The 26,480-nt window shown below is 51.1% G+C and overlaps 2 protein-coding genes across 6 annotated transcripts in view; both read right to left on the bottom strand.

Annotated features, from left to right (window-relative positions):
* DENND2C (DENN domain containing 2C) overlaps nt 1-19,968 on the bottom strand; it is a 25,703-nt gene extending 5,735 nt beyond the window's left edge. Inside the window, exons 1-16 of one of the 5 annotated variants that reach the window (XM_034069754.1) lie at nt 19,827-19,968; nt 19,203-19,329; nt 18,801-18,964; nt 18,189-18,309; nt 17,554-17,727; nt 17,323-17,433; nt 16,531-16,693; nt 9,617-10,629; nt 7,661-7,809; nt 6,996-7,108; nt 6,474-6,641; nt 3,849-3,945; nt 3,130-3,174; nt 1,758-1,939; nt 629-738; nt 119-188 (exon numbers count right to left, since the gene is read on the bottom strand). In XM_034069754.1, the coding sequence (XP_033925645.1) occupies nt 119-188; nt 629-738; nt 1,758-1,939; nt 3,130-3,174; nt 3,849-3,945; nt 6,474-6,641; nt 6,996-7,108; nt 7,661-7,809; nt 9,617-10,629; nt 16,531-16,693; nt 17,323-17,433; nt 17,554-17,727; nt 18,189-18,208 (2,415 nt within the window). In that variant the 5' untranslated portion in view covers nt 18,209-18,309; nt 18,801-18,964; nt 19,203-19,329; nt 19,827-19,968. The other 4 variants (XM_034069755.1, XM_031054678.2, XM_034069758.1 and 1 more) reach the window with 4 other exon arrangements.
* On the bottom strand, nt 18,797-26,480 carry AMPD1 (adenosine monophosphate deaminase 1). The gene is made up of 10 exons (XM_034069865.1): nt 26,459-26,480; nt 23,465-23,639; nt 22,841-23,006; nt 21,866-22,034; nt 21,441-21,660; nt 20,885-21,014; nt 20,411-20,605; nt 20,084-20,215; nt 19,841-19,990; nt 18,797-18,964 (listed from the first exon to the last, which is right to left on the bottom strand). Exons 1-10 carry the CDS (start codon nt 26,478-26,480, stop codon nt 18,797-18,799), a joined length of 1,527 nt encoding a protein of 508 aa, XP_033925756.1.

The following is a 26,480-nucleotide window of genomic DNA, read 5'->3' as shown; positions in this document are numbered from 1 at the left end:
ATCAGCAGCACAGGTACTATGTAACTCCCATGGGAAATGACTGCTGAGTCACATCATGCACTTAACTGTGCATTTATCAATGCATTGTTTACCCTCAACCCAACACACAGATGCTTACCAGGAGCTTCTTGCAGTACCCAAACCAGCGGCTGCCATCCTCTCCCGTCAGCACGAAAGAAAATGTTTCACTGGGGAACCAAAGAACAGTGAGGGTTGAATTCACCAGCCAGGTCACAGACTGACAAAGCTCACAGACTACAAGCCATTTTCTTTCTGGTCATGCTGAAGACCCCCTGCTGTGGTTAGCAAGCTGCTTTGATTTCTATTCAGTGTAGAAACCTGCAGCCTCTGGACTCCCATTGAACTACTACGGCTCTCTTCCTTCCCAGCTGCTTCTCTGTTCTGCCAAGGAACAGCAGAAGCACTTGGGCCTTGAACAGACATTACAAACTTCCCTCTTGCAGGAAAGCAGGGGCTCAGGTAGAAACTTCCCCTACCACCGGCGTCAGGGATACAGCCTTTCCCATTTTAACTTGCTCTGCAGTTCCTCTGGTCCAGCACACTGGCACCTACCTAAGCTTTCAGCATTACCTGTTTCAGGCATGAGTATTTAAAACCAAGTCTTTACCTTTTAAGGTCTGATGCAGGAAACCAGTCTTTGGGATCTGGAAAGCAGAATTTGGGAATGACCTTTAGCCTCTCTTCAGTATCCTTTGACTGTCTGAAGGGATGTTCAGTCTGGAGGAGTAATACATGCTTTTGAAGTCACTTAAGTGTGGTGCACAGCTTCAGCATTTAAAACAGTGGGAGACAGTGTATTCCTGACACTTCCTGATGCTGAACTATCAGATGGGTAATGCCCAAGTATAGGAGAACATATTCTGCCTGTAGCAGATTTCCAGTTCCCTCTTGGATCCTTCCTGCTGATTGGACCTTTGTAAAATTACCCACCTGGCAAGAAGTCTTGGTAAGAAGTGAGTAAGGATTTACAAGCATGGCCAAGTTTACTTGGGAATAAAGCTAGTACTGATCCGCCCACATGATGGCTGTGTCAGCTTGCCTCAGTTCTATTCCTAGGAGATATGAAGCTTGTGATGTGCTGATCACTCAACTGTGAAAACAGTGTATCTGAATCCTATGTCCCAGTTACCATGTGAGGGCTCAAGCCAAACCTCTCAAAGACTACAGGACAACTTTCCAGGCTCAAAACTGCCCAAAAGGGGCAAAAGGAAGGATTTTAAGAGAGATCATATTTAAGTGGGAAATGGCTCTGAGAAGTTGAAAGTTTATTGCACAAAGCTGATTATAGATACTGCACACTCCGTCAGCGCATCCAGGTTATTCCAGTGTCCCAAGCTGTGACAGCATGAAGAAGCAGTTTGGAAAACAGCACAGCATTGTCAGAGTAACAGCTGTACCAAAGCACTGATGTCCTTGGGCACACAGCCCAAAGAAGAGGGTGACAAGCTGATTACTTGGAAGCAAGGCTATTTTTACAAGGGAGACAAATCAGAACACCTCCACAATTCCTGGCCAATGTTTCCTGCACAATCCCAACATGACAGACTGTCCCATGTAAAGTAACTCAACAAAACACTGTACTTTGTCTGTAAAAGAGCAAAGTGCTTCATATTCCATGCCTGTTTCCTAACCAGTGGCCTGCTTTACTAGTGAAGAGTTTGGGAAGGGATACACACCATGAGAGGAAACAAAGAGCTGCTGAGTGTGTTTTGGGCAGGTTTCTATGCAGCTCCTACCTTGCTGGGAAACTGCTGTATGATTTGTGGCGTGTAGGTCATCTCAGAGGCCTTCTTGTGCAGTGACACCACCACAAACAGCTCAAACAGCTGCTGCTCCTGAAGCTCTATCAGATCCCTCTCCAAAGTCTGGTAGTGTGGGTTCCTCTTGGAGGTTGACCTTAGCAGGCACCTGTGTCGACCTGAAGAAAGGAATAAACCCCAAACCAGGCTGTGGCTACCACTGCCAAGCACCTATAGGTCACAGAAGAGGACCTATCACTACCTTTAGAAGGGGGAAGAGAGATGGGTGGATTTGCCTAACATCACTGCTGCACTCTATGGGACTTGGGACTGTGCATCAGCTCCTCAAGCACAGAACTCTTCCAGACAGGGGAGCACTGGCCTTGCAGCAGCTCTACAAATTCCTCTTAGAATCACAGAATGGTTTGGGTTGGAAAGGACCTTAAGATCATCCAGTTCCAACCCTTCTTGGCTGATAGCTAGCATTCTCCTGCTCTTTCCACACATCTCACAGCTGCAGGCCGTGCTAAGGATGAGGGAAGTCCAGCTTCACCAGTTCAATAACTGCCAGGCCTCAGGCATGCAGGACTAAAGCAGCATGGGCATCAAGAGAGGCAGAGTCAGTTTCCTGGCCAAGAAACCTCCAGGCTGGGATGTCCTGACAGGCAGTACCAACTCACAAGCACAGGCACAGCACCCTGATGTAAGAAATTCCTGTGGCCCAGGCACCGTGACACATTGTGGACACCTCTGAAATCAGGCAGTGACTCAGTCACTGTATTTCTGCAGAGACTCTTCACATTACTCTCAATACAAAACAGTGGAACTTCACTACTGACTCCAAGTTAAGACCTCATCTATGCTCCCCTCTAAGCAAATGAAACATCTGAAAGTATAGATTTTGAGTCTGTAGTTTGGGCCTATGATCAAACTCAGGACTGTGGAGCCAGACAAATAGCCAAGGGATTTCTCCCCCAAGGAAAGGGCATTTCACAACAATATACATGTAAAACACAACCACAGGAAGGAAGCAGGGGCAAAATAACCTCAAGTGCTAGCAGCAAAGGTGATTCAGAGACAACCTCCTGCAAGACACAGTTGAGTGTTACTCTACCAACCCCAAAATGAATCCAATTCTGATGACTGGTGGATTAATGGCATTAAACCTCAGGAGAAGGGGAGAAATAGAGCTTGATTTGCCACAGCAACAGCTCCCAGCTTTGGCCATGCTGCCGCTTAGATATTCCCTCTCTCTATCTTGGCAGAAGCCATGAGAGAAGCAAAGACTAGTCAGTGTGCTTATCCCAGTAGAGCCTTAGCCAAATGTGTAGTGCTATGGGGATGGGACCAGCCCTCATGATTCACTCACTTTTTGGCTGATTTTCCGTGTCACTTTCATTCCCACTGGTTTCACCTGAAACAGAGTTTTCATTTATTAGCCATGCAGAAGGAAGATGGGCAACACCCAGAGTTGGGCAAGAGAAAGAACTTTACACTCATCACACCAGCACCGTTCAGGACTGCCCACCTATCCTGCTCAAAGCAGCAGCAAAGAACGGCTGGGAGTGGGCAATGTGCTACAGCAGAGCTGATGCCATGTTGCTGTTTCTAGTAAACCACCTGCAGGTCAGCTGAACATAGACAAAGAATAGAAACCAAATGGCTATTTGATACCACAGTAAAAGTTAACAGAGCTGCTGAATAGAATATACTATAAATAAAGACCATACCACGGCTACAAAAATCAGGAGAACACAAGAGCCTCACTTTAGAGGCACAAAAGCAATGAGTGGAGTAGTCAGAGGTGAACCAACCTGGGGGTTTGTTCTGTTTTTTTGAAACAGCACTTCTAACCAGCGGCCCAGGCTCAGATCACAGCGAATCTGCCACTTGTGCCAGTATTAAAGCAAGTGTTCCCAATCTGAGCAGTGCTGAAAGCTCAGCAATTACAGCTGCAAGACATGGGCTAGCAGTGTTGGGTCAGCCCAGCAGGAGGTGTAGAAGGTAGTGGTGCTGGGCCTGCCAGCAGTACCCCAGCATGTGCAGGAGCTGTGGTACTCAAGAGGTTTATGGTGCTGGAGACTATACCTTTCACTGGAGGTGCTTCTCTCCCAGCAGCACTGAGCAACTTCACCCTCTTCTTTCCACGCTTAGCATCAAAGATCTCCTGTATTTTTAGTACCAGCTGAAATCCAAAGCAGAAGCAGAGGTTAATGTGGAGGTCCAGAAAAGGGCTCCCAGGTGCCAACAGGACTGCAGCTCAACAGTAATCATCTAGCACCACAACACTTGGAAAGGCTGCCCAAGTCCTACCAGGCTGAGAGACTGCTTGCTAGAGTACTTCTAGCACAGCTCAGTGGATAGTGAATCCACACAGAATTTCTACTATGAGAGAGATTCCCGTTAGCATAACTCAGAGCTGACACCAAACTCTACAAGCATTCTGGTATCAGATCTCCATTTTCTATTAGTAAGGCCAACTGCAAAGGCACTTGCAAGAACATCTTCTGAGCCCTCCACTACAAAGGACTCTGAACTATTCATGCTCTCAAGCATCCTAATTCTTTCCAAGCCCAGAAAAAGCAGAGCAGTCTTATTGTAGCTTAGGGTTGGTTGGTTGCTCACTTGCTTTTCAAGTGCAGTTGGATGTCAGACAGCTACAGATAGTTCTCCAAAGCACAGATCAGGCTCAGAACAAGGCTGCTCTAACACAGTCCTTGTCCCAGGGTAGTCGCTAAAATGGGAGGATTATGCATTTTTGTTTTGCATAGGTGAAGAAGGGCAGAGGGACAGAACAGGGACACCACATATCTGGTCCAAAGTCCTAGTGCTTTCCATTAACTCCTGTCACTACCTCCCTGGGTTCTTCTCTCAGGTGCCAGGTATAGATGCTGTAGGTGGCTCTGGTTCTGTATGTCAAAGAAAGAGTTATGGGAAATGCAGTGAGCAAGTCAAGTCCATTCTTGTCTCAAGTTAAGAATCCATTAAATGCTCCCACTGAATGTAGGAGGGTGGGGCCCAGCCATTTGTCACCACAAATGCTGCATAAAAAGGAAGATCTTCTGCAAGAGAACCTGTTTTTCAGCTCAATCCTTTATCCCTAGCTCAGCAAACCAAGTTTAGGCTCTTCTCCTTTTCAGATCTATTCCTCCCCATTTTCTGCATTAGCCAGTCCCAGCACGAGGAGGCTGCAAGGAGGAGAACAGCCCACAGCAGAAAGCAGCTCTCCTGCTGTATAACCTAATTTCTTCCCCCTCCTCTACAGCCTTACCTAAAGGATTTCTGTGGGAGTGCTCTGGTTTTGTGCAGCTGAGTCACCAGGGAGAGATGTTGGGTGTGTTTGTGTGTTTCTTAAGAAAAAACAGCTTTTTTTCTTCTTACACTCCAACCTTTTCCTCAACCTCTCGAGCAATCTTGGCTCAATTCCTTGTGAGCAAAAAGAGTCAAGTGTGCTTCCTGTAAGAAAATTGCTACCAGATTTCTGGAACAGGTTTGCTGTTGGAGAATGTTGTATTTTCCCCCTCCAAATGGAGGATTCTCTCCATCACAGCATTGCTACAATAGTACCATCTTCTTCCTGATTTTCCAGGGCTACAGTTCATTCAAAATCAGACAGAAGTTGCTTGTTATTCTGAAGCACTTCATGTTTGAACAGTGTTGTGCAGCTCTTCAGCTCTGCCTTGCGGTCCAGTGCAATTTGAGCAAATGCACCCAATTTCCACAAGAAATAAAGATCTGCAGAAGTTCAGTTATTTTTCTGTGGCAAAAGTAAGTTGTTAACATTTCCACAACTGGAATTTGAGGCCTATGCACAAAGTGCACTGCAGTGATACCTGCAGCTAAACTTCTAGAGCACATTGTGTGCTTTATCACTGAGGCACATGAGCTGGTCACTGATACTGATAGCTAGAAAGATTCTACACATCTAATGAGAGGTACAATGGAGTCCTCTATTGTGAAGGTGGATTAAAAGCCTTTCTCTAGCCTCAGAAGCACATGGCACACAAGCAGGAGGAAGCAGGAAGAGGCAGCAGAGGGGTAGGAAGGCTTTGTGAAACATGCTTCTCCCTAAAAGCCACTCTTCACCTTTAGACGATGAAGCAGCTGCAAGGGTATATTCCTGATGGCAAGTCAGGAGCTCCAAGCCAACACGCCAAGTAATCAAGGGCCCAACCAGCTCCCCACAGCAGCCCCACACTGTCAGCCACTAACAACCCAGGGCTTGGAGCAAGAAGGTAAGGGTCAGTCTGAGAAGTCATCAGAACAGGAGACATGTACATACAATTGTACAGAGCTGGCCCTTCAGCTCCCAGAGAGCTTTATCTCATTCCTGCACCACATTCAGCACAAACACAGCATCACCACGCTTCATGGAAGCAGTAGCAACAAGGCTTAAATGAAGAGCTCGCATTCACACACAGCACCACTCACAGCACTGATCACCAGGCAAGCACCCAGTACTCCATTTCCAGATTGCTGGCCAACAAACCCAACACTGCCCCAGCTAGAACTGACACTGGTTTCTGATCCCCACATACCTGCCCTGCTACCTGGAGGGGAAATGGTTTGAGCAGGGCCACTTGTCCACACATACAGCAGGGCCAACAAGCATTCACCTGCCAGGACCACTTACAAAGCACTTAGAAGGTGCCACAGAAGCAGCAAGATTGTGAAATGCCATGCAAGAGGTAAGGTTTCACGCTTAAATCTCACCCAGGGCAAATTCTTTCTCCTGCTAGCAGCCTCTACTGCTCGGAACAGCTTCCACTCAGACAGTGTGACAGGCAGGGTTGTGTCCTTCACCATTTTCCCTTGGAAACTTGACTGGGAGGGCTTTGGCTCAAGAGTCTTGCGACTGAGGAAGGGAGGTTTTGGGGGAGGCTAGAAAACAGCATCAGAAGAGATGGTTAAGCATGGGATTAACCTTTGGCCCAAGGAGTCAGATTATAAATGGCAAACTTCCTGCAGCCTCTTGCTCTACCAAGCTCTCCATCCCACCCCACATACTCAAGCATCTCATCAACCCTCTCTTGTTCCTATTCTTTTGCTCCTTAGCAGCTTAATCAACTGCCATTGCCATGGTTGCTCATTATCATTTGCATCAATAACAAGCAAGAAAACCCAAGGTAAAACAATGATGTAGCAGTAGGGAATGTGGGGCCAGGGGAGAGCACAAACAGGGCTGGTGAGGATGACTTTCTCTAAAGACATGACAACTTAACCCCCTCATCCTACCTTGGGAGCTCTACTGGTGCTCCGGGGGGGTGGCAGCTTCCAGACAGATGGGACCTTCCAGAGGGGTAAGGGCAGTGCTCCGATATCTTCATATGGGTTCTCTTTTGCAGGACCTGGAAAAGCATTGGGCTTTAGGGGACTTAGGAAAGGAGATCAAGTCTTGCACTCTTGCAAGGGATGTAAGCAGAGATAAGGTGCAGTTGCCTGCCAAGCTTTAACAGGGCCTGAGAGAGACTTGGTTGAAGATGGGTTATGTTCCTACCACTCAAAGACCCTTCTAACCCACTACCATCAACTTGGCAAACTGTGCATGGATTCAGCAAAACAAAAGACTTCTACACTGCAGAGAAAGTAGCTCTATTGCAAATCAGCTGATTTTGACAGTGTTCACACTGATCTCTGTGCAGCACTCCAGCAAAGCATATAAATGAAGAGCTTATAAATCAGTTTAGCACAGGCCAATTCTAGAGCTCTTCCATGACACCTGAAATCAGGCTGTTCACATGCAGTTACTAACATCAACAAGGAACCCCAGATGGGGAAGACTTTAAAAGTCACAGAGCTGGAAAAGGCCTCAATACATTCTCATCTTCATTCCTCCCTCCCCAACAAATTTACTACCCTTAAATAAAGCGAGTGCATCCCCCAGAAGCACAGGCACATACAGATAATGTCCTCATAGATGTTGTCTTCTGACTGTGTGTAGACAAGCCTGGATCCTGTAGTGCCATTTGTCTCTTCTTGAAGCCTGTGGGACTTGGTGGTTGCCATCCGGTTGCGGAAGCCCTGGATGTCCTCAAACTCAAAAGATTTCCTAGAGGAAAACCAGTGTAACTTCTTCTAAAGGCAACTGCATGTACCAGTGAATTGCTGTCTCCAGCCCACACAGAATATGGTCTCCCTGGGGCCACCAAGCACAGGGATGCTTCACTCTGAACTCTGATTTCTAAGTGTTGAAGTTTAAGCCCAGGCAGCAGCTCAGCCCCTCACAGCCGCTCACTTGCTCCCAGCCAGTGGGATGGGGGAGAGATGCAGAAGGGTAAAAGTGAGACAACGTTTGGGTCATGATAAAGACAGTTCAACAGGTAAAGCCAAAGCTGCACACACAAGCAAAGCAAAATAAGGGATTCATTCACTACTTCCCCTTAGCAAGCAGGTTCAGCCATTTCCAGGAACACTCCATCACACACAATGGTGACTTGGGAAGACAAAAGCTGTAATTCCAAAAGTCCCCCCTTTCCTCCTTCTTCCCCAGATATTCATTGCTTTTAACATACAGTGTGGGATATCCCTTGGCTCAATTGGGATCAGCTGTCCTGGCTGCGTCCCCTCCCAGCCTCTTGCCCAGCCTGCTCACTGGTGGGGCAGTGAGAGAAGCAGAAGATGCCTTGAGGCTGTGTGATGAATGCTCAGCAACAGCTACAACACTGGTGTGTTTTCAACGCTATTTTCACCACAAATCCAAAACATAGCACCACACAGGCTGTTATGAGGAAAATTAACTCTATCCCAGCCAAAGCCAGCACACCAAGTGAGTCCTACTCACTTACACTGAGAGATTTCTAACTTAAACATGAAGTTAGAGGCTCCATGGCCAAGCACACTCCAAGCAGGTACCACGAGTCCCATCTTGCCAGAGAGGCAACAACCCAAACCACATTTTGCAGACTAAGCACTTGCAGCAGTCCTCAGAATTAGGGCACTGCTTTCTACTGGAGCTCACCTACTGCTTCTGTGAAGGGTGTTATCATGTTTGTGAGCTTCAGTTCTCATACACTTGGCCGCCACTTCAAACTCATGGCACAGAGATCACAAAGGAGCTGGCAGGGATTTAGCCCATCATCATAAAATCTGGGTTGTTGCTGCATGCTTGGCCCTGGTGAAAGGATGTTTCAGGAGTCCTAGTCACATCTCCACCTATCATGTGCACACTTCTCTAGCACAGCTGCCCTAGGCAGCTCCTCTGTAAGCAGAAGTAGCATCAAGCCAGCTCAGAGGTGTTTTACTCTGCAACAGGGACCTATGGATGGGGGAAAAGGGAAGAATAGCCAAACCTGCTGCAATAGGAAAGCTGGAAAATTGAGCAGGCACACTGCATAAAGAGAAAGCTATTCTGTAATCCATAAACTGCAGCTAAGGACAAGTTCAGGGCAAGAAGTAGGCAGCACCCTCCTTGGGACCAGCATATTGTCACTCAACTCTGTTGAGTCACACACTTTAGGGTGTGGGACTGACATCTATTTGGAGCTTTCACCCTACTTTGTAAGATTATCAGGCAGTGGAACAGGCTGCCCAAAGAAGTGGTAAATGCTCCAACCCTGGCAGTGTTCAAAGCCAGGCTGGACAGAGCCTTGGTCTAGTGTGAGGTGTCCCTACCTCACAGGGGGTTGGAACTGCATGATCTTAAGGTCCTTTCCAACCCTAACTATTCTATGATTCTGTGATTATCAGCAGCAAAAGCAGTGCACAAGCAATGCTGGATAGGGGATGCTTTCATCCAGAAATATCCTCTCCATCAACAACACTGGTTCTAGCACTTGTACAAGGACACTGTGGCAAGCAAGCTGTTGGAACCCATCTAGAAACTGACTTAAGGAGACACAAGAGATGAATCGCTGTACCTCTGGGTTCTGCCTCTGATCCTCCTGCTGGCTATTCTCTTCTCAGGGTTGTTGGAGGATGACACCGAGTCTCCTCCATGCTGCTTTTGTACAGGCGCTTCCCTGGTAGCTCTGGCATCACCACAGCTTCCAGCACCCTTTTCTGCTAGGTAACGAAAAGTCCTGCGGGGCTTGGGTGGTGGGACAGCAGCAGGAGGTGGTGGGACAGCAGCAGGAGGTGGTGGGACAGCAGCAGGAGGTGGTGGGACAGCAGCAGGAGGTGGTGGGGCCTCCTCTTGCCCCTCAGGCTCAGAGTAAATGTTTTTCAAGCTCCTCTCTGCCCTGCAGAGAGATTCTGCTCCTTTAAGTTCTCTTTCTGTGGAGCAACAGCTCCCTTGCTTCCTCTGAAGGTCCAAGGGAACTGGTGGGGCTTTGTCAGGCAGATGGGGATCTACTCTCCTCCACAGAGCCTGTGAGGTGTAGAAGTTCCCTGGGGGCAGTCTTGCTTCTGGGTCAAGGAGGCCAGCTTGCAACTCTCCTTTCTCCTTGGCTTGGGAAGCTAAGCTGTATACACAGGGCCTGAGGTCACCACAGCCCTGTGCATCTTCCCTGAAGTCCAAGCCCAAGCTCTTTGGATCTTTGGACCTAGTCCTTCTGCCCTCCTCTGCATGATGTGGCTTCACTCTGGGCAGAGCGTCACAGCTAGGATCATACTTGACTCCAAAGTCTTTTAGCTGCTGTTTCTCATTGCTGGAGCACCCTCGTGTCCTCCCCTCCCACTGCGAGATCTTCTGCTTGATGTTGCGGCAGTGGCTCCGGGAGAGGGTCTGCACAGCAGAGCGGGAGAAGCTGCTGTCCACTGACCCTGTTGGGTGCATGGCAAGTGCCAAGGCACTCACAAACACCCCATCTCCAGCCTTGTCCACATCCACCTGTGTCCCGCACACATCAAGCTGGCATGAGGCTCCAAAGCACCCACTGGTGTGCAAGAGCTCCCTGGCATCAGCTCCACAAGGACAGCCTGGCAGCACAACCTGCAGAGAAAGAGAAGAGCAGAGCCATCAGCTGAGCTCCAGCCATACACATCACTGCTGCTCTGGCCGCTGCTGAAGAACATTCCTCCCAAATCACATGGTCCAGACTGGTTTCCAGAGCACGCTGCCCACAGAGCCTGTTTGTGTAGCACACTTCAGGGAGGGCTAACACAAGGAAAGAGAGGTCCCACTGGCTTTAAAAAACCAAACACGACACCACAACAGGAACAAAACCCAGCTGGGGATCCCAAGGGTCCAAACTCAAGGAAAGCATTTAAGAGCAGAGGAACACAGCAGCACAGCCTGTCTGCAGCAGGGCCCTCAGCCAGCCCCTCTGCTGCTTGCTTGGACAGCTGCAGGCCAGGCAGGAGTGCTCAGGTCCTCCTGATGCTCTGAGCACCTCGGGCAGCACACAGCAAACCACTGCAGCAGGATGTCTTTACAAGAGCTCCCAACACAGCAGGGTACCCATCAGCTCCACAGAAAGGGAACCCCATCTACCTCTCCAGAGAGTCAGCAGCAACAGGACGGCTGCTGCTTCATGCAGGACTAGGTCAGTTGTGATGACTGGAGAAGAGGTTCTCTCTCCTGGGAGCGTGCTCCTGTATCACAACACAAGTAAAAACCTGTCTGATGTTCTGCCTGTCAACACCTGACCTAAATTTGCCATCAAAGGGACTGGAGGGCAGCACTGCCCAGCCTGTGGCCAGCAGCCAGGGCAGGTTTTAAAAGCATACAAGAGGCTAAAATGCAGAAGAAATTGATGAGTTCTCACCCTCAAGAGGAAAACAGCCCTGTTTAGATCAGCAGAAGAGAAGGAATGCTAAAGAAACGCTAATTTCTACCCAAGCAGAGCCTGCGCAAACAGGAGCTATGCTCCTTGAGACTACCCCAAGGTGTAATCCAGAGGATAGAGCAAACAGTCCTCCAGGCAGTACAGGACAAAAGGTGGGTGAAACTGCCAGGGAGACCCTGGGTGCCTACACAGACCCAGCACCTGCAGGTTCAATATGACTTGAGTACAGACATGTGGTGTCCCCAGCCTCGGAGTCCTTTGGCTCTGTCCATAGCTCTTGGGATCCCCACATTCTCAGAACTCCTGATCAGCACCAAGCTTGTTTCTGAAGTGAGGTGAAGCCACCACTGTGCAGATGGCCCCAGGGCCAGCTCCAGCACGGCCCAGCATCCCCTCCCCACTCCTGCGAGCAGCATCGAGGTGCAGGCAGCCCCTGCTGATCCCACCCCAGAGGGGCAGGGACAGGGCAGAACAAGCTGAAGAATGAGGCAGAGCACACAAAATCCAAACCCCCCCTACCCCTGTCCCAGTGCCCTGGCCTGGGGTACTGCAGAGCTCCTGTGCCCTGCTGCAGGACCCTCTTCCTCCCCAGCCAGGCTGCTCCAGGCAGCAAGGGGCCCCTCCTATAAATAGGCATTGTTTCCAACACATCCTGAGCCAGAGCAGAGCCATCCTTCCTCAGTGCCTGCCCGCACAGCTCTGACTAGCAGACAGGAAAGCAACTTTCCCCTTTCCTACACCATTGCATTCACTCTCAGTGCTGCTCCTGAGGACCTGAAGCATAAACCAGCAAAGAAGCAAGAGCTCTGATGGGGAAAGCCAGGTTAGCGGAGGGGTGAAACAACCTCATTTCAGCCAGTACAGCTTCAGAGCCACCTTTACTCCCTGCCATGTCTTCAGACACCGGACCACTGGACGAGGAACTCACCCAGGGACAACTCACACAGGGATAGGACCCCAAAGGACCTTGCAGTGTGGAGCAATGGGGTTATTCACAGGATTAAGCACTTCAAGGCCACCATATCCATTGATGGAGCACGTGAAGCTCCATGCTGACAGCAAGTCAAAGTGGCTCCCCTGCTTCCCAGCAGCACTGGAAGCTTTCCTCTCTGAATACACCCTGGGGTTCACACCAATAGCCTGGCAACACATCTGCATGCAGCATCCACGAGGCCATCCAGGCAGAGCAGACTAAGCAGCCCTCTTCCTCTTTCTAGTTGGGTCCCTCCCCAGAGCATGCAGGGCTGCCTGTGCTGTGGCAGGTCAGGTCTGCTGGCTGCCAGCCTGCCCCACATCCTCCCTCCAACCACTCACATGGGTAACGGTGCAATAACAAGCGCATTTGCTGTAGTTTCCTCAGCCAGTCTGACACATTCTGATATAGAGCCATGGTCCAGCTCAGCCTGGTGCTCCTGACCTCTCCTACTTCAGTGCCTCCATGATGAGGCACAACCAGCAAGTCCCAGCCAGCATACAGGTACTGGTGAGACTCTGCAGGGCTGCCTCTGGTTCTGCTCACTGATGAATACCCAGAGTTCAAGCAGTTCACGCAGTGCTCAAGCAATCACCCAACTACCATCCAGAGCTACACAGACTCAGATGCAGAAACAGGATCCACACTGAGCTCATTTCCTCTCCTTCGTAAACCTATCAAGTAATATTACTTCTCCAGCCATTGAAGCTCCACGCACTCCCTGGAGAAGCAGTACTACTTAGAAGGTGAAGCCATAAGGTTCACTCACCTAAGAAGCTGTCACTGATCTTTGAACCACCAGATACAACTCGAAACAGCTCCTGGCTCATCTTGAACACAGAGCACAGAGCATAAGCTTAAAGCACCCACCGGTCTCCCACTCAGCACCGCTCCACCAGCCACAACCCTGGACTGTGTCTTCCGAAATAACCATCTGAGGAGTGCAGCTCTTCACCTGCCCAGGCTTGCAAGGTGCTATCAAGAACTAGGCATTTAATGTAAGCTCATTACACGAGCCAGGGCAAGAGTAGAGACTGATCTTTGGTGAGGAAAGAGCAGACCGAGATGGTCTGATCCAAGCTAATAACCCTCAGATAAGCCAAAACCCAGCTTAGGGACACAGAACTGGTAGAGACCACCCAGGTGAGAAAGCCAGCACTTGCACCTCAGGGACCACACACCCCATTCCTTTCACAAACAAACCAGATGTAACATGACTGCTTCTCTCCTGACCTCTACTTCCAAATTCTTTCAGTGGCTTCAGGATGTTTCACAGTCTTTCCACAGAAGCCAAATGCATCATCTCTACTGCGTGAGCAGTTACAGCAGTTCGGTGTAGTTGAGAATGCTGAACTATTTCACTGAAAGTGGGGTTTGGGGTGAAGAGAAATACAGTAATTTCCAGACAAATCATCCCACATTTCTCCCAAAGGAGAGCCTCTTGGATCCACACTGTTTGAACACAGCTTCCACCTCTTCAACCCGAGCAGAATGAGGCACACTCACACCACATGATAGAGAGCCCTCTTTTTTCCAGCTCTGAGAGCCAGAGAGCACACAAAGCATTTTCCATGCAACGTCTCAAGACAATTCCATTTCCTGAAACCACTCACTCCAGGAGAGAATGCTGCCACTGCTCTCCAAGAACGAAATACTCCGATGCCTCACAGGTGCTGCTGGCACCCCACAACCCCCCTTACTACCTTCATGCCAGCTAAACAAAGGCACGAACACACCACCTTACCTTATCCTGCTGCACCACGGGCATGAGAACACTCAGATCACTGCCTTGGCAAGCCCGTGCAGTCCTGAAGCAATCCCTCACTCCCTTTGTGAGAGCTGTGCCGCTCCAAACCACCCAGGAGACCTCCTCCTCGCCAAGCCTCCTGTGCTGGGAGCCAAATCAAAGATCGTTTCTGGCCTCCTGGAGCCTAGGGAAGCTGCCGGCTCAGCGCTGGAGGGATGAGGGGGCAGCCAGCACAGCAGCAAAGACCCTTCCTAGAGTCTTCAGCTACTCCCATTCTGTTCAGCTCCAGGATGAAGCTGAAGCTTTCCTGAAGCAAACTCTTGCCATGCTGATGCCTGAAGGACATGGGCAGTACCAAACATGCAGATTTTATATCAAAATAAGTAACACTTCAGGAATGCAGCATGCTTAGTCATTTCCAACTCGATACAAAGCAGCTCTAGCTATTAACTCATTCAAAGCTGCTTGTCATGCTGAGAAACAGAGCTCCACCTCATCAGACGCACAGCCCCTGGATGTACTAAATGTGATGTCCATCTTAATTACATGGCAAAAGGAGGTTAAGTCTGACCTCTGCATAGGTCCCAAGACTTTTGTACTGAGAAACAGATGGATCTTTCAACTTCCAGTCTGTTTTTCAAGCGATGAAATCCAACTTCTTGGAAGCTTTTACCCATGCTAAAAGCCAAACTGCTTTAAGCATGTAAGCCCTGAAGGCTGCTGTAGCTGAGGACACCCGGACAGAACCCACAAGGTACTATTTTTAAAGTCATGGGCTTTAACCTGACTCACAGGATCTGAACTCTCGGGTAGCAGGACTGACTCACACCACACCATGGGCTGGCTCCATGCCCCAGGAATGCCACAGCTTCACACAAGAACTGAGACCCAAGGCAGGGACAAAGGAAAAGTTAAACAGGAGTTATCCTGGAGCTGTTTCCTGGTGCAGCTGTAGGAGGTGAGATTCCAGGCTTCCCTCAGGACTGGCATCACCATAAAGCCACCACCACCTTTATGTTACAAGGGCCAGCACAGGCATCCTGCTCACCCCTGCATTCCCCCTCCAGCTGACAGAGGGCACACCGGCTTGTTCAGAAGGCTCTCATTTCTCTGCCCCACTCTCCCTTCCCACCCAGCAAGGTCACCACTCACTCCTCATCCCTCCTTTCTGTAACTGACAGGGAGAGCAGAAACCACAACCACCACTGCCCAAATGCACATCCCCAGGAACTAGTTTTCCTGCAACTCTTTACACTTCCATCATTAGGGTTGATGCAAGTCCCAGCTGCCAGGAGAAAGAGCTCCCACCACTACTAAGGCTTATCAGAGTCATGGCAGCCAGACGACAAGCTGCGTTCAGTCATGGTAACGGGAACAGAGGGATCTACGCAGTGAGCAGGAAAGGCACAGAGAGGCAGGTCCGGCATAGCAGCCCTCAGGCAGCCCTGGCAGGAAGCACCTCTGCAACACCTCATGCCTGCACACCTCAGTGCAGCGAAGCACAGGTACCGAGGGCTACCTAAACCATCACAGCCTCCTAGTAGACCATTTGCCTTAACGAAACTCCGGAGGATCAGAGCGTGGCTGAGGTGGGAAGGGACCTCTGGAGCTCAGCTCGCCCAACCGCTGCCCCAGCGGGGCCACCTACAGCAGAAGCGTTTCCCGAAGTTCACAGGGATCTTCCCGTGCCCCAGGTTGTGCCTATCACTGGAAGGCGCCTGGCTGGGTGGCCGGGGCGCACACCGATGTCATTCCCACAGCCCCCGTGTCCTCTCGGTGCGGACCAGGACGAGGGGCCGCGGCAGAACACGGGGCTGGTGACTCAGCACCCACATCCTCCGCTCAGCTCCGTACCCCGCCCGCGGGGGAATGCTCCGGTCAATGCCCCGCGGGACCCACGGGGCGGAGCTGCGGGACCCGGCACGGGCCCTGGGGATGGCGAGCCCCGGCCGCAGCACCGCCTCCCTGCTCGCTCAGGGGCGGCAAAAGCCTCCGCGGCGCTACCTTACCCGGTCCCGCAGCCCCGGGCACCGGCAGCGGTCGGGCCGCTACCAGCACCAGCACGTCCCGCCCGGCCGCCCCGAGCCTGGCCTCACGGGCAGCCCGAGCCCCGCGGGCACAGCCGCTGCCACCGCCCGGCCCCGGCCCCGGCCCCGCTCTGCTGGACGCTCCCGGCGCGCCCCGAGCCGCCCGCCCATTGGCTCTCGCGGCCGTCCCTCAGCGCCAGCCCCGCCCATCCCCGCAGCCGCCGCACGGGGGCGCTGACACCGCTGAGGCAGACACCGGCTTTACTGCGCGGCCCGACCCCGCCCCCTGCGGTCCGACCCCGCCCCCTGCGGCCCGACCCCGCCCCCTGAGGTCCGACCCCGCCCCCTGAGGTCCGACCCCGCTCCTAGTCGTTCTTGAGGCATTCGGCGAGGAGGTTGAGCTCGTAGCACCAGGTCTCGTAGCGATAGGCCACGCGGATCTGAGCCACGTTGGTCTTTCGGATGTCGTTGCCTTGGGGCCCCTCTTCCTGGTAGTTTTCACCCAGGAACTTGGCTTTCTCCTGTCAGAGAACAGGACAAGTGCTGCAGAGCCCCTGAGGCACCCTGGCCTGAGCACAGCCGGGAGCATTGAGACCCCCCTTGCAGCACTGTGTGCAGTTCTGCTGTCCCCAACATAAGGACATGGAACTGTTGGAGCAGGTCCAGAGGAGGCCACGAGGTTGATCAGGGCCTGGAGCCAGGCCGAGAACATTGGGGCTGTTGAGCGTGGAGAAGAGAAGCTGCGTGGAGACCTCAGAGCAGCTTCCAGTGTCTGAAGGGGGGTACAAGGATGCTGGAGAGGGACTCTTCATTAGGGACTGGAGCGATAGGACAAGGGGTGATGGGTTCAGACTGAAACAGGGGAGACTGAGCTGAGCTCTTAGGCAGAAGCTGTTCCCTGGGAGGGTGCTGAGGCGCTGGCACAGGGTGCCCAGAGAAGCTGTGGCTGCCCCATCCCTGGCAGTGCTCAAGGCCAGGTTGGACACAGGGGCTTGGAGCAGCTGCTCCAGTGGAAGGGGTCCCTGCCCGTGGCAGGGGTTGGAGCTGGAGGAGCTTTAAGGTCTCTTCATCCCAAACCAGTATCAGATTCCATGTGCTGCAGACCTGGTCCTCATCCCCAGGCCTCTAGGGCCCCTCGAGGGGCACCCACCTCATGGGACAGGCCGCACTGCAGGATACTGTTCCTGGCGATTTCACACATGTCACAGGTGCTGAGCTTGAAGACCTGGGCAGCAATGGCGTACTCCTCCATGAGGGCCTCCTGCAGGCACAGGCTGTGTTAGAGGCACCACTGCAGCCAGGGCCACCCCAGCACGCTGGACCCTCTGCAAACACTGCTGGCTTCCCATAGAAACGAACCCAGGGATCAGCTCCCACTTACCTTGGTATAATGGAACTGCATGGGGTCATCTGTAGAAAGGGACACCAAGAGGCCCTTGTGGTGGTAGTCAGGCAATGGGTTCTTTGCGTACTCCAGGAAGAGGCTGTTATTGCTGAGTGGGGACATAGCAATGGGAATTTGGGCAAGGAAGTACAGGTACTGCAACACAGGGGTCTGCAAAGATGAGCAGAGTTGCCAGATTAGGAATACAGTTGCTGTGTCCTTTCCCTTTCCAGGGTCCCTCCTCAATCAGCCCAGTGCCCCAGCTAGGAAATCCAATGAAGAGAGTTCACATGTGCAAGGGACAGGCCAGGGAGCTGTCCTCCAGGGAGCACATCAAGCGAGTTGAAACCTGTCTGATTTCAGCACTCAGCTGGCTCCAGTGATCACAGACATATCCAGTGATAAGTCTGTGAGGCTGAACCTCTGAAACATCTCAGCTACATCCCCAAACATGCCTGGAGAGCATCCCTCCATGCCTTGAGGAACCCACAGAACCATGTAACACCTGCCTGAAGCCAGGCTGCGTCAGTCTAAAGCAGAGGTGCAATTAACACAGCTACAGTGGATGCCAGCTGTGTGCATGTGCTCCTCTGCCATGCCTGGGCTGCTCTGTGACAAACTACTCCACTTACCTTCTTGAGGTTGAGACCATGCGAGATGTTATCTGCTGTCATGAAGGCTGTGAGCAGATGTGTGATGGCCCCGGCTTCCCCACAGTGTGGACGGAAGAGGAACGTGTTCATGCCACGCTGCCTAGGCACATGGAAGAAGAACTCAGAGCAAGCGAGCAGCAAGGGTAGGTGGCTATGATGCAAGATTCCCTGACTTCAGGTCCAGCTCTGCCCCTAGCAGTGAGTCCCCAAGAATCCAGCTTGACCTAGGAGCACATTACTTGTCATCATTCCTCATCTTGCACAAGCTGCTCCAGTGGAAGGTGTCCCTGACTGTGGCAGGGGTTGGAACTGGATGAGCTTTAAGTTCCCTTGCAACACAAACCAGACTGAGATTCTATGATCTGTGCATGCAACAGATGCATCTCTGCAACTCCAAAGTTTTCACCCCAATTCATCACACTTCCTACAGAGGAGTGTTTGGATGGCTCTGAGACATAAAGCTCCAAACTACACCGGTGGCAGAGCATGGGGGGCCCCACTTTTCCACATCAACAACCAAAGAGACAATTCATGAGGCAGCCCTGCTTCTGCCAGCCCATCCCACATCCCTTAGCAGATCCTGGGCCTCACCTGCGTAGGTTATTCAGCACCAGAATGTTGGCATACATGTAATATAAATAATAGGTGTAGGATGGGTTCTTCTCTGAAGTCCATTGCTCTGGCTTTGGGCTTTTAGTGCAGAACATGTGTCCACTATGCTTGGATTCATCATCCACGCTGTCGAAGCCAGTGATCTGCTTGGCAAGGCAACAGAGAAGCCGTGTCTCAAAGTTGCCCCCCTCCTCATGCCCAGACAGACCAACTCACCCTGCCCCACTGCAGCTTGCCATCATCCCGCTGCAGCCTGTAGCCCTGTCCCACCCCTCAGTGGCCACAAGGCCCTAGTGATGTTTTCCATGGGTAATACCCCATTTCTTGTGCACAAACAGGAATGTTCATCACACCCCAACAACATCATCAGGTGGCACTCACGTGGCGTAGAAGGACACTCAGTTGTTTGTGGGCTTGAGGGTTGATAGTTGCCTCAAACACAGGGACAAAGATATTTTCCAGCATTTTCCCAAAGTGTGGGAGGAAATTCTTAGACCTGAATACATCACTGTAGACACAGACAGGGATCAGCTGCTAGCAGAGGAACGTGTCCCACTGCCCCCACAATCCCTTCAGGATAAAAAATGAGATAGAGTGCACTTGTTCAGCCTGGAGAAGGCTCCGGGGAGACCTCAGAGCAGCTCCCAGTGCCTAAAGGGGCTACAAGAAACCTGGAGAGGGGCTTTGCACAAGGGCCTGTGGGGACAGGCCAAGGGGAATGGCTTGAACCTGCCCAAGAGAGGGGAGACTGAGCTGAGCTCTTAGGCAGAAGCTGTTCCCTGTGAGGGTGCTGAGGTGCTGGCACAGGGTGCCCAGAGAAGCTGTGGCTGCCCCATCCCTGGCAGTGCTCAAGGCCAGGTTGGACACAGGGGCTTGGAGCAGCTGCTCCAGTGGAAGGGGTCCCTGCCCGTGGCAGGGGTTGGAGCTGGAGGAGCTTTAAGGTCCCTTCCAACCCAAACCAGTCTATGATAAGGCACAGGGCTCTCTCAGACCCACAGCACATACTAAATCCTGGGCACTTGGATCATCCACTTCATGTTGGGGGAATAGACGCGGTGTTTGGTGAACCAGCTGGCTAGCTTGGGCCACTCCTCAGCTGATCGCCCATAGATTGAGAGGCGAGGCTCCATGTACTGGTACTTGGCATCCTCCAGATCAGATCCAACCTCCTGCAAACCAGGATGCAGTTGCCTGGAGACACTCCAGCCTCTGAGCACAGCAGCACCACAGCTTAACTGTGCTCTCCTTTTCTGTATTCTCACCTTGATGATGGTAGCAAAGTACTCGCCATCGATAGCATTGTCTGTTTTCAGATAGAGGTCACGCAGCTCACTGGCACCCACAGGGTTGTACTTGTCATTGAACTTGTCAAAGCGCTGGAATGTCTGACGTCCCTGAGGAGGGGAGGGTCAGGGTAAAGGCTACACACACCCCTGATCCAAACAACCCAAAATGGGGAAGCCAGGACCTGCTGCATCCTGCCACAACCACTAAGATGTCATGGATGCATGGGAGGGGAAAAGCTGTGCCTACATGGGTGGATAAGTGTGACCTGAGAGTGGTCTTATAGTAAATGCCCTACCACTTACAGCATGGACATCCAGGGAATCCACTGTCAGGTCATAGGGATGCAGATTGAGCTGCTGGAAAAGCTGTTTCAGGGTAAGCTGTTTGCCCTTGGCATCATAAACTATGCGGTCAGCATCCACAAAGTAGGATTTCTTGATAAAACGCAAAAGATGCTTCTGGTTCATGCAGGCCGCAGCATGGATGTGTGTGTCCACCTGAGAAACCAGAGGGACAGCTACCTAGTTTCAAACTGGGATTCTCAGGTACCTTTACAAGGAGGCCAACAAACCCCATATATGAGTCAAATATGTGTGGGGAGTTCAGCAGATGAACATAATAGGCTGAGGCCAAGAGCACCCCAGTCAGCACCATCCCATTAGCAGCAACAGTGTAGGTGCCACAGACCTTGACTCTAATATGCAGTTGTCAGGGCAGGGATGGCACCCAGACAGCTCATCTGCAGAGTCACCAGGCCTCTAAGCTTAGCCATTTACCTTTCGGCAGTTGTAGAAATCCCGGTGGGGGTTGTTCTTCAGCTCCTTGATCTCATCCATCTCATTTAGCATTTCATGCAATTGGAACTTGGATGAGAGGAACTTCAGGCGTCGATGAGCATAGGTCTTACTAGTGAAAGCAAAGGGCAGAACAGTGACTGGGCTCCTTCCCCCTCAACACAGGAGCATGGCACATCAAACACTAGGATGCAGCTTTCTCCTGAAGTGGAATTGCTCATGCTGGCCTGGCCCTGCTTCCCTTAGATGCTCTCCTGGCTCTATTAGAGAGCTTCAAAAGAAGACCTGGCTGGCTGTGAGCATACCTGCAGAGTGTGTCTCCAATCCCTCAATGCTGGTTTTAATTAAGACCCCAATCAAGACGGATTACAAGGGCCAAGGGCACTTTGGAAACCAGCAGGCTGCAGGTATGTCATCGGGGGTTCCTCCCTCTGCCCAGAAAGCAGAGGGGGCAACCATGGCTCTGCCCTCACCTCTTTTTGCCAGCTGAGGCAGGACCTGTTCAGCTGCATCCAGCAGTGCTGGGTTGTGCACTTACACAGGCCCCTTTGCAATCAGAGCCAAGAGGAAGTTCATGTCATCAACGAAGTGCTCAAGGCTCGGGTAGGGCAGATCCTTTGGCTCATTTCTGTCAGCTGCTGCCTTGTCTTCATAGACGTAAACTACACCATTCTTCATCTGAATGTGGTATCCCAGGTCCTCACCGAGATTCCCAGTGTCAAAGGGATCCTCTCCATCCTTCACTGGTGGGGTGAACACTGGACCAAAAGGACAATATCATGAGGCACATGCTGGCAGCCAAAACCCCATGAGCCTGCCCTGCTCCCACACCACAGGCAGAGGGCAGAGACATCCCTGCCACTGCCACTGAAGAGACCGGGGCAAGAAACTCTCCTGTGCAGCACTCCCACAACCCTGCCCACCCCATAGTGAAGCCAGAGAGGAAACCCCCCAAGTACCTACATGGGCCTGGGCCAGCATCTCTCGCCCTCCAGACCTCGCCCTCAATAGTGCGCAGGTACTGGGACAGGGTCTTGGGGAACCTCTGCATGGACTGCTGCATGTGCTTCTCCCGGATGCACAGTGCACGGTACAGGCCTTTGCAGACAACTTCAAAATCTTCCACTGTCACCTGCAAGAGAGTTGTTGCTGAAACAACCTCACAAGGGAGCCTGCCTGCCCGAGAGATACCTGGTGCGTTAAAAGAGAAAGAGGGCAATTTTATTCACAGCAATTCACAGTGTTCAAGGTCAGGTTGGATGGGGCTGAGAGCAACCTGCTCTAGTGGAAGGTGTTGATGACAGGCAAAGTCCTAGACATGGCAAAGGCAAGTTCCTCGTGCCAGAACCAGTGAATTCCCCATCATCATCTTTTACATTCCCTGCTGCAAACTGAGATGGAAGCAAGGTCTGGGCAGAACACTAGAAGCTATTTCTGGAGCACAGGATGTAACTGAAGCAAGACTAATAACATACACTGACATAATGTGTCAATAGTTTCTGATTTACTGCACAGGCAACTGCTTTGGCAGTCAGGAGGAGTCAGAGTGGAGCAGCATTGAGAATGCTGTGCAGCAACTTCAACCATTCTGGGATTCTGTAACATGCACAGATCTCAGACAGTTGTGTGCAAGCAAGTGCAGGCTACAACATAATGAGCATAGCCCATCCTGCCATGCCCTCCCCTCTGCCCAGACAACCACATCTGGAACATGCAGCACTCCACAGGCTCCTACTAAGGAATTCAGCTCTGGATCTTCCAGAGACACAGCAAGGTACCGTGAGGTACTCACGAGACACAAACTGAGCTGGGAGACACAGGCTAACTCCACTGCAACTCATACAGACTCCAATTACACTGGGCACTACTGAGGGACAGGCAGAGACTGTATGAGGTGGTGGTCAGCATGGGGAAGAGTACAGCCATGCAAATACCTACCCCAGAGGCGTAATCCCCTGTGATCTGTACCCGCTGGAAGTCAGGCACAGTCTGGTACAGGGGGGAGGTGGAGATGACCTCTTCGATAGCAGATAGTTTGGTTATAGACTTCTGAGCCACAGGCACTGCCAACGCAATCGTCTTCATGCGGAACAAGCGCTTCTTCCTGCCGGGTAGGAGAACCTCAGGCACACAGCACTGACCACAGCCACATTCCAGCTGTGCACTACATGAGCCATCTCATTGGTGCTTTCTAAGCATCTCCAACAGGCAGTGCCAGGAGTAGGGGTCACAGCACACAGAGTAGCCACAGGCTTTCAAGTATGGTCTTTAGAAATTGCACCTTTCCAGAGAAAGGTCTCCAGGTCTCCCTCTCCAGCAGCTCCATGACCATTGCTGTGCTGACACCTAAGAAACAGGCCATGGGTGTCCTTCTGTCCAACATTGGCAACAGTTGGAGAGGAAACCCTGAGGTACCTGAGAGATGCCTTGGGATTACCAAGGATTTATCCCAGGGGTGGTGTGAACTGTTTTCAGAGGCACTGATTTATGTTCCCCAGCTCTGGCTGGGGACGTGCAGACAACACTCCTTTCCTTCTCCCAATTGCCCTGGTTGTTGCTCACCGCTTTTCTGATGTGTCAGTGCTCTCCTGAAGTATCATGTGTTCTCTCATCTCCTGGCGTGAGATGGGACAGATATCTTCCACATCAAAAGGAGAGATCTCTTGCCTGGTCTCCTCATCTTTCACCTCAGAAGCAAAGACCTTCTCTGCGAAGGAGCGCAATGCCTCATCCATCTCTGAAGGGAGAAGAGTGCAAGGTCACACAGGCATCTGGTTTGCAGCCACCATAACAGCATCGTGCAGCATCTTACCTCTCAGCTAAGAGGTGTCTTTAGGACACCTACACCTCCATGCTGCCTGCAAGACTCTAAAGTTTGCAACAAGCTTAACAGAGCCTGGGCCACATATGGAGGGTTGGAGACATGCCTGGATACCTCTGGTACAAACCACAGTCCAAGAGTGACACAAAAGGCCCAGAAAGCAGCCTGTCCTTGCAAAGGGCGCTGATAAGAGCATGCACAGAGATATAGAAGGGAAGGTTGGCAGAGTCATTACAGCTGTAGGAAGCTGAAGACCCACATGCTCTGCAAGGCATCCAGCCAGGATGATGACAAGGTATAGATGGAGACAGACAGAACCAGCAGCTCAAGCACTTAGCTCCCTTTATCACCATGCAGCTAAAGAGCTCCTAGCTGGAGAACCTTCTCAGCCCATCAAGAGCAGTGTGCTGCAAAGGTGACAGCTAACATGCTCCTATGAAAGACACACTGGTTGACTGGAGCTTTATGAAGAAAGAGAAAGAAGGTTAAAAGCTCTTCTTCTGCCAACAAAATACCATAACACATGAACCTCAAGGGCTCCTGTGGTACCAGTTTCTGGAAGTGTATGTTTGGACAGTAATCGAACAGGTTTTGCCAGCAGCTGGCAGCTCAGCTTGAAGCATAGCGAGGAAAGATGATGAAAGATGGAGGACAGCACCGACATCTCAGACAGGACACGATCAGCAGATGACAATCAAGGCAGACAGGACTGACAATGTGAATAAATGAGGTGAAACACTGGCTCTGTCCTCTCATGGATTAAAATGCTCTTGGAGCAGGATGCTCCAGCCTAAAGTAAATTTAAAAGAAGTTACTTTAGGCTGGATCTCTGTTAAGAAAAAGGGGAAATCAACCAAATAAACAACAAAGGTGTGAAGAGGCTCAAAGGAAACTGCAAAATGTTTCACTTCTTGCCACAGTGGAAAGAACTCCTTTATGAAATGCTTATCTCCTGAGCAGGAGCTCAGGGCTGCAAGACGATGCTTAACAAATAGCATTGTATAGCGAAGGAGCAAAAAGCTGGAACCATTCCATGGAGGAGTGAGGGGCATAGCTGGCACTGCTGAGAAACAGCACCTTCTCCAGCTGCTGGAACATCACCATGATCCTTAACTGCTGCTTGTTTCCAGTGGTCATGTCTAGGCAGCAATACAGAAGAGCATACAAAAAGCCTGGAAATACTCACCTTTGTCTCCTGCTGTTTGAGATAAAACAGAAACAAAATGAAACACATGTGATCAGCTCTTCAAACTTTAAGCCTTTTTGCCTAATCATCACATCAGTGATTATAAAGAGATGAGTGAAGGGCAAGTTTAGCCAAAGCCTTCCACTTGCAAAAGAAAGAACTTGTCACTTTGTACAATATAAAGATGGAAGCTCAGTGTTGGCTGTTCCACAATAGCACCCCAATGATGTGTGCACAACGAACCACATGGCATATGCCATCAGACCTGAGCTCTTTGGCAGAGCTTCTGCACTGCAGCTCTCCAAGGGAACAGCATTTCCTAGAATCTCCATCACCTCAACACCATAAGCAACTACCAGATACCCAATCATCTAATAACACTGAGCTGTCTTAGAACATCTCTCCTTACACCTGGAGATGCAGAAGAGCACAGGAAGAACTGAGTGCAGAGCAGCATTCTCCTGCTTAACAGAGAGCAAATGTTTCAGGGGTTCAGAGCACTCGGGCTGCTTTGCTGTTTTTTCATCCATCTCCTTTGCGAAGATCAGGGTGGATGGGAACATCATAGATGCTAAAGTTGATCCTCCAGCTGCTTGTGGTCACATCTCCACTTACCCACTAATGGGATCAAATTGCTGAGACAGTTGCACAGATTTTCATGCACAGTTATAGTGTGGCATCAATACTTTGGGGTACAACTCATGCCCTTTGCATCTGACTCAGCAAATTCAGACTGGAGCTCTGGCATCACAAGTCACCAGCTGCTGACTTGCCCAAGCCCAGCTGGCAGAACATGCACTCATGGCACTTGAACTCCAGGTATTCATTTGCAAACTAAGCATCCCAGAAATGCCTGCTTTGACCTTTCCTCTCCTTAGTGGATGAAAATGACACAACAAACTCCCACTGGTGTTGCTGGGCCAGGCTTTGACACAAGCTTCACACACCAGGACAGTGTATAACACACCACACAGCACTGCAATTCTAACCTGCTCTTATCAGAACTGTTCGGTGCTGATATTCCTCTGCAATGGGATCACATGTCCCTCTGTGCTTTTCTGCACAGCCTGGCTGGCCCTATGCCTGCTGCTCAGCTTGTGTTCCCCATCCCTTGGGACTGCAGCACCCCAGATCATCCAAGCTTAGCCAGGTTGACCAGAGACTCCTGAAATCCCTCTGCCCCTTTCCACAGTGATTTAATGCTGTTGTTACAGGATCCAGTGCACTGCAGGAGAAACAGCATTTTTATTCAGTACAAACAGAGCAAGATTTAAACAATCCTAGACTGGTTTGGGTTGGAAGAGACCTTGAAGCTCATCCAGTTCCAACCCCTGCCACAGGCAGGGACACCTTCCACTGGAGCAGCTGCTCCAAGCCCCATCCAACCTGGGCTAAACAATAATGTTTCTTTGCTGCACCATCCAAACAGGAAGAAAACCACTCAAAGCCCCCAGAGAGGTGCCCTGGGCTGCACAAGTACCACCAGACCCACAGGGGCTCCAGCCTGGCCAGTGGTTCCTGGCCTCACTACCTGCAGTTTCAGACCTACCTGGCATTCTCAGCTGGGACAT

This window comes from Melopsittacus undulatus, chromosome 16 (genome assembly GCF_012275295.1).
Source record: "Melopsittacus undulatus isolate bMelUnd1 chromosome 16, bMelUnd1.mat.Z, whole genome shotgun sequence".
Lineage (NCBI taxonomy): Eukaryota > Metazoa > Chordata > Aves > Psittaciformes > Psittaculidae > Melopsittacus > Melopsittacus undulatus.
The sequence above is the reverse complement of the archived record's forward strand: the minus strand, read 5'-3'. Positions and strand labels throughout refer to the sequence as shown.

Bases quoted from the DNA above. Each gene is read 5' to 3' on its own strand.
- AMPD1 (XM_034069865.1), bottom strand. From the start codon at position 26,480: ATGTCCCAGCTGAGAATGCCAG. The intron at 23,640-26,458 runs GTAGGTCTGAAA...TTCTCCCTTCAG, and splicing joins GTCCCAGCTGAGAATGCCAG to AGATGGATGAGGCATTGCGC. The intron at 20,216-20,410 runs GTAAGTGGTAGG...TCCCCTCCTCAG, and splicing joins ATTCCCTGGATGTCCATGCT to GGACGTCAGACATTCCAGCG.